General features: G+C 40.5%; 2 protein-coding genes across 10 annotated transcripts in view; one reads left to right on the top strand and one right to left on the bottom strand.

The window, feature by feature from the left end:
• The first annotated feature begins 637 nt into the window (after positions 1-637).
• Positions 638-1,749, top strand: LOC105389220. The gene is made up of 2 exons (XM_011560301.3): positions 638-936; positions 1,262-1,749. The coding sequence occupies exons 1-2, from the start codon at positions 787-789 to the stop codon at positions 1,508-1,510; spliced, it is 399 nt and encodes a 132-aa protein (XP_011558603.3). The 5' UTR covers positions 638-786; the 3' UTR covers positions 1,511-1,749.
• A 793-nt stretch (positions 1,750-2,542) lies between these two features.
• LOC105389222 (calcyphosin-like protein) overlaps positions 2,543-7,357 on the bottom strand; it is a 40,281-nt gene continuing 35,466 nt past the window's right edge. For all 9 annotated transcript variants that reach the window (XM_048628883.1, XM_038105558.2, XM_038105559.2 and 6 more), the window contains 6 exons: positions 5,459-5,612; positions 4,275-4,371; positions 3,932-4,012; positions 3,422-3,546; positions 3,112-3,196; positions 2,543-2,868 (listed from right to left, as the gene is read on the bottom strand). In XM_048628883.1, coding sequence (XP_048484840.1) covers positions 2,767-2,868; positions 3,112-3,196; positions 3,422-3,546; positions 3,932-4,012; positions 4,275-4,371; positions 5,459-5,612 — 644 coding nt within the window. In that variant the 3' untranslated portion in view covers positions 2,543-2,766. The remainder of the gene's footprint in view (positions 2,869-3,111; positions 3,197-3,421; positions 3,547-3,931; positions 4,013-4,274; positions 4,372-5,458; positions 5,613-7,357) is intronic.

The following is a 7,357-nucleotide window of genomic DNA, read 5'->3' as shown; positions in this document are numbered from 1 at the left end:
GTGGAAGCAGCGAGCACAGTTGAAGCAGAAACGTGACGAAGTTGTAGAACATCTGTATGATCATTCTCATGATGTGCTCCATCATCACTATCATCGTCATGAAGGTGCGGGCCAACATCAGGCACGTGCATGTCATAAGGGAGCAACATTCTTCAAGGAATTGGCACATGGTTGCGGTTTAAGGTATCGTCGGGCTAAAGTGATCGGTGTAACTTCATTTCACGTAAAATATTGGAGAGCTTCCTGTTTTATCTGAAAAGTAATAACGTTCGAAATCAAATCAAAATAACCATAACAATAACCTTAAATTATTTAAAATAGTCTAAGTAATACCTTCCTAATCCAAATCAATTTATAAATTTAGTTAAGTATGTTATCTTTACCTAATTTACACAAACGTTAGGCCAAACGTTGAAAATTATTCAGAATTTATGAAAAATTACGCTTAAAAACCACTTATAAACTTGAGCATGGCGTTGATTTGACAAAAACTTGACAATATCATACAAACAATGACTATGAACCATAGAACAACGCGGACTCGTCAATGCTTATGAACACGAGATGAACACTCGATTCCACGTTGTTCTATGCTTACAAAGAAGGAAAGTCGTTTAATCTATGTTTCTTGTTTCATAGACTAGAATATTATAACTGTTTACCAACACACCAATATTTTGTAAACATAACCTGATTTTTGTTTAGCAATAAAAATCTACACCAGTTAAGTATACCTACCTATCTACACCACACATAATTCTTCTTCTCAATATTCTTCCTAGCACAATGTGCTTGTTGGTAGAGGAATGCCGCAAGACTGTGACATGTTGCGCGCTGATGTGTGGTCGGTTAGCCATGATGACCTGCTCCATGTGCGACCAACTCTTCAAGCTCTGTCTCTACGAGTGCTCCGGTGCTATCGGCTTCTGCTTACAGGTAGACTTGGGCATATAGCATGGGTGTTAGCAGTATAGTTGGTTCTAAGCTGTGGTGGACCACCAGCTCTGATGCGATGGTTTAATTAATAATAAGTTTAATAGATCGTATGTAGAGGGACCTATTGATAGCATCTAAATTCATACGAGTCCCAGCTTTTTTATTTATCTATACTGCTACTGGTATCTACCTAGGTGAATGCTTTTGATGGCAAGATATAACTTAGCTTTTGAATAGGATGTAAGTACTGTGTACTGTACCTCCACTGTAGCATGGTAACGCATGCTGCATAGACCTGCCCTACATTGGACCTAAATTTTTACAGGTCGTGGCATTAATCCCGCTGGCTTGCACGTTTCTCTGTACGGCGAAGTTGCGATATTACATGTGCAGTTCATTAATATGCCAGTCACCCAGCACTGGAGCCCTGGGCCGACTCATTGTCCTCATCATACTGTGTGTCCTATACTACAGACATGTCTATATGAACCCCAACTACAGCCATGTTATCTCGCAGAAGTTCTACAAGCTCATGGATATAATGAGGACTAAGGAGAGCGAAACAGCATCATGATTCATGGTTCTGGAGAGAAAGGTTGCCAAATATCATTTATAACACACATCTCAACAACCTACCATCGCACAGGCTCGAGGTTGTACAGTGATCTGCGATTGCCTGACGACGAGTTATGCGATATGGAAGTGGTGAACATAAGGTAGTTAGGTTATCTATGTTCTTATGTATCGTATATTGTATAATGTGATGTGATTATTATTTCGAAATATTAGTTAATAAAATAACAAACTTTTAATGTTAAACCATTTACAATAATAGTTAACAACCAAGAATAGTAATCAGCAATAAAAACCATAAAACGTAACTAGGAACATCAATAAACTTTAAATATTCACAGTTGCCGTAGAACCCGTCTCTTCTAAGTTGTGCATCAGTTTCTTTGAGCCATGATAGTTTTTCCAGGGATTCCCCGTCTGGATCAGCTGGTGCTTCTCGCAGTTTCCTTACCGCAGTGTTATTTGATTGTTCAAATGTACTGCCCACTATCGGCATTGTTGTGGTGAATTCGGAAATAAATAACACTGTTGTTAAGCACATAAAATTTTGATTATTTAACATTTTCTCTGAATATGGGACGGTTTCGGATGGTATCGCTTGAGAATTTTGACAGGCACTTTACTTTTACTTTACTTTGGCACAAAGCCACAGATCCCTAGCCAAGAAATATATTCTAATTATTATTCTGAGAGTTCGTATCCGAATACCTGACACTGGCAGAAGTTATAAATTAACGAAAAGGGAAGTTGAAATTCGCGCGCTTGCAACTTGCGAGTTGCGAGCACTAGCAGCTAGCACTTGCGCACTTGCGAGTGAAGTAGAGTCAGTGGAGATGATAGGTAGGTGGGTAAAGCCAAAAACCAACAAAGGAACAATAATAAACACAGTTACCATTATCAGCAATATCAGTTTGTTACACTCCAGCCATCAAGGCACTGCACTGCCTACCTATCTACCTACAACGATTTCGTTCGAGGAGAATTTGGTATCAAATCGTAACTAGGTAAGTAAGTACTTAAATAAAACCGAAAATTACTTCAAATAACAAAAATCGTTAATTTATTGAATAACACACCTAAATTACACATTAAATTATAAATTGCAAATTAACATCAGTATTAGGTATTTGTTGAGAATAGAAACAATAAAAGCTTTGTGCAAGAAGTTTCCCCTTGCGTGCATGTCGAGAAAGTAGGTTTTATATCTCGCGGTGGTGGAGCAAAGAGGTCGGTACAAAGGAGTCTGCGGCAAGGAGTCTACAACTTGTAGGCCTGCCGCATCATCAGATCGAAGTAGCAGTCGTTATCGATCGACACGCTGATTCCGCTGTAGTAGTTCATGAACTCTTCCAGAGTTACCTGAAATAAGAAAATAATTTCGTATTTTTACAGACTCGGATGAAAGGACTGCAGTATGAATAGTTGTAAAAGGCGGCAGAGGGATATTATGGAGCAGTGATTTATAGTGATCACCAACAAGACTTGTTCAGTGGATTACATTTTAAGAGCTCATAGAGGTCACTTCACAAGATGTACACTGTGTAACATCTAGGCTTATAAGTTAAGTAGGTAGGTTTCCATATAATTTGGTTTTCAATTTACCTTTCCGTCAACAGTTCCCTCCACCTCAAAGTTGGCGAGGAATTTGTTCATAATCACATCTCCGGTCTCTTCACCACTCATGTATCTGAAATAGAATTAAGTAGGTAAGTAATCGGTTTCAGATTTTAGACCTTTCCATACCTACGTGCACGAGATACTGGACGAGGCAAATGTTCCACAACATACGCTGAGCTGGGTCTTTTTGAAGTTCTGGACAGCAACCTTTGTTTGTTTTGTATTGTAATTTTCTGTATTTGTTGTTGTTGTCAAATAAATGTTCCTTTCTTACTAGATATCTCTATAATCTCACCTGGGATGCGCGTTGAGCGAGTAGACGCCGCGGATGTCGTCGATGGTGATGACGCCGTCGCCCGTCTTGTCCAGCTTCTTGAACGCCTGCTCCACGATCGCGCGCCGGGACTCCGACATCGGTGGCTGGAATATGGAAACAGTCCACGTCAGGGGTCAGTCTCTACAAGGTAAATACAGTGGGTAGTCCGAAAGAGGCACTCAATTTCGAAGGTAAGGAGATCCAATGTCGAGATCTCACCGAGATAAACTACTTATATCTCGGGTGAAAATTTGCTGCCATGTTAACTAGCTCGGGGCTTGGGGATGCCAGGCTTCACATTAACATACTCATGTCCTTGTCTGCTGTGTTCATGTGCCAACCAACCAACAACCAGTGCCAACTTAACTTGCTTGGATACTGGTAGGTTACTAATGAAGTCAAAATCCATATAGACCGATGCCCTTAAGGACAGGTTGGATAAAGAAATGCGAGAATAGAGAAAATAATAAATTTCTATTGTTTACTCACACGAATGTGCCTAATAAATTCGTCCACACTAATAGAGCCGCTGTTGTCAGAGTCAAACTGCTTGAACAACGTCTCTGTGTCCTGAAATTGATAGCAACAAAACGTTAGTTACATTTTAAACAAATGAAAGTGTTGGTTTCTGGCTGTTGTAGCAAAGAGTATAGGGGTAAGTAATATGGGCGTATTTAGGTAAGCATAGGCATTTTTGAGGTTGAGTAGGTACGATAACCCCATTATTCTGAAGACATTTAGTTCAAGGACCCTGAAATCTAGTTTTAGAATCTAGTATGGTTGTAATGTGAGCATCTATGAATGGTGATATATCTTAAATATGTTTCATCACCTCGTGGCTGAGGTCGAGGCCGGTGTCCTTGATCCCCGCGTAGAACTCCTCCATGTTCAGCTGCTTGCTGCCATCATCGTCCATGCGGCGGAAAATTCTGGAAGAAACGCGATATTAGTTTAGGAAGAGAAATATGGGGGAGAAGAGGTATTGTTGAGATAATAAAATTATGTCACCATAATTAGATTGATTAGTCATCCACTGCTGGATATTAAACTTCCAAGTCAATAGCCTACTATGAAATCATTCAAATCCCAAGACAATTCGTTCCATAAAGCTAATATGGGAAAAATACTTAATTGTAATAAGAAATTAATAGGTATAGCACGTGACGCGTGGAAAGAAATTACATCCATAAGAGGACAATCTCTTTATGTAATGACGACCGAATGGCGTAGTGGTTAGTAACCCTGACTACTGAGCCGATGGTCCCGGGTTCGATTCCCGGCTGGGGCAGATATTTGTTTAAACACAGATATTTGTTCTCGGGTCTTGGATGTGCCCGTAAAATGGCAATAGGCCCGCCCCCTATTACATTGGGACTAACATAACACTCTGGCGAAAAGTGGGTGCAGCAATGCACTTCTGCCTACCCCGCAAGGGCGCATTAGTACAAGGCGTGAGTGCGTGTTTTTTTTTTCTCTTTATGTAAGTACTTGTAAGGTACAATACAAACTGAAAAAAAACTAACTGTAAACATGATACCTATTCCGGTGACACCCCCATACGGGCACCCCCAGCGGTAGATAAATCAGATGAATATTCATGACTGTAGAAAACTACCGGTACAATTATTTATACCTATACGACACCGTTTCCCGTTATTGTTATAACAGCGGTTTTTTTTTTCTATAGAACCGCACAAAACAATGTAAAATCGCGTGTTGTCTCATGCTCTGTCCCATAGAACATCTGCAAGTAGGAGAGCGAGATCCCTTCATCATCATCAGCCTATAGCAGTCCACTGCTGGACGTAGGCCTCTCGCATAGCACGCCACTGAATGCGATCTATAGCGAAATCCCTATTGCCCAATCATTCAAATTCACAGGAAAAGCTAGTAAGCTATTATTTTTTGTCTACAGCTAGCTAGCTACGTTGTTTACTGTCCCTAACTCGCTAAACCTCCCAGCTCGAAAAAGGTATATTGTTAGCGCTATTCTCTGTGTCTATATTACTCCTTTACCTGCCCAACCCCATGATGCCCGAGGCGCCGCGGCTCAGACACAGCAGGCGCAGCTTCTCCAGCGGGTCGGTGGTGCTGTTCAGCGCGCGGCTGCTCTTCTGCATCAGCTCCTCCTCCTGGCGGGAGGTGGCCGACTGCGGGCGGTGCCATGCGACTGTGGGCAGAGAGGAGTGGCGTTTTCTGAATTAATGTTCTCCGCAGAAAGCATGGGTAGACGAATCTCGGTTGACCTAAAAAATATTTTGGAGGTTGGAGGTCAGTAAGCGTGGTGCAAGAGGGCTGTATGGATCGTCCTCGAGAAGATGGACTGATAATTTCATTAGTTACGGTTGTGAATAAATGAAGAAGACCGTGGGCAAAGTGACGCTTCTTGAGAGCAACCTATGTCCAGAATGTTCAGGTTACATTTATGTCTAAAATTTCGTAATGGCCTGGCAGACCTTTAAGCCTAGATAAAATGACCTTTGTTTGCTATTTATTTTCTCATTTTCAGTAAGTAGCAACATGTATACCTACTTACCTAAATTATACGGGGTGCGACTTGGCACTTGACCATAGAAACGTCGCTACTGTTGAAACGTCTGATATTACAGACTGCATGGATATGAGCAAGGTCACAAGTGTTGCATGGAAGCAACACTACTGCAGTAGCATTAGTTAAATTTTAGACACTTGGGCCATGGGCCAAGTGCAATTCCTGCACTATAAGTTGGTGCCATATTTAATTTACCAAAGTAAAACTGTAAAAGGTACCTTGGTCTGCTGAAATATCTTTATAATAACTAGGGATGTAGCCATTAACTACCCTACCTGTACTAGGTGCTACTAGTATAAGGAAATAAAATCTGAAACTCTAAGGCATTTCCTGTCTACAATAATACTAATGCAAGATACGTATCATACGTATTATTGACTAATAATTATAATACAGATTAATCATACTTATACCAGATTTTTTCCAAAGAAGTAAGTACTTATCTAAATCACTTCTAGTAAGTACCTATACTTAGTATAGTAGTTAACTAGTTAACCTAAAGCAATCTAAAGTTAGTGGAGTGTATAATGAAACGGAAATTATGTACTATTGGCCCGGATGCCCCTCGGATTGATCGCCTTTCTACACCACACAATTTTCTTACATTACACTTTAGAAATGCCTTTTATTATCAACTAGATGTGGGAAATGCGCAATAAAAAGCCTATAGCCTATGTGCCCTCTGCTGTCGCGTAAGCTCTCCACACCAAATTTCATTAAAATCGGTTTAGTCGTACACACACATACTCACAAACTTTAGCCCTTATAATACACTCACGGGCAATAAAATCGTTCCACTGAGAAATGCACAAAAAAAAAACACGCACTCACGTCTTGTACTAATGAACTTGAACTATACTCCCTTGCGGGGTAGGCAGAGGTGCATTGCTGCACCCACTTTTCGCCAGAGTGTTGTGTCAGTCCCAATGTAATAGGGGGCGGGCCTATTGCCATTTTACGGGCACATCCAAGACCCGAGAACAAATATCTGTGTTTAAACAAATATCTGCCCCAGCCGGGAATCGAACCCGGGACCATCGGCTCAGTAGTCAGGTCACTAACCACTACGCCATTCGGTCGTCTAAATGCACCAAATAACTCCTAAAAGGATAGCTTAATAACGCCTTCTGCGACATTAAAGTACATTTAACCGAGCATGAGGATATAACCAAATGAAAAAGATTGTTTTTTTTAAAATTTTTTTTTTAAAATTGGTTTTTTTGGTGTCGGAAGTTTGTGAGTGGAACGTTTTCATTGCCCGTGAGTGTATTAGTAGAACTAGGAAGTCGTTAGGATATTTAATGTGTTTTCGTTGTCGAATAACTATAACATTTTTTAAAGCATAATCCTCTACTCTCTCTATT

The sequence above is a fragment of the Plutella xylostella genome, chromosome 22 (assembly GCF_932276165.1).
Source record: "Plutella xylostella chromosome 22, ilPluXylo3.1, whole genome shotgun sequence".
Classification (NCBI taxonomy): domain Eukaryota; kingdom Metazoa; phylum Arthropoda; class Insecta; order Lepidoptera; family Plutellidae; genus Plutella; species Plutella xylostella.
Note: the sequence above shows the minus strand (reverse complement) of the source record. Positions and strands in the feature narration are given on the sequence as shown.

What these genes read in the sequence shown, in the direction of transcription:
- LOC105389220 (XM_011560301.3), top strand. Translation starts at nt 787, where the DNA reads ATGTGCTTGTTGGTAGAGGAATGCCGCAAGACTGTGACATGTTGCGCG. An exon ending in CTATCGGCTTCTGCTTACAG is followed by an intron (nt 937 to 1,261) that starts GTAGACTTGGGC and finishes AAATTTTTACAG; the next exon opens with GTCGTGGCATTAATCCCGCT.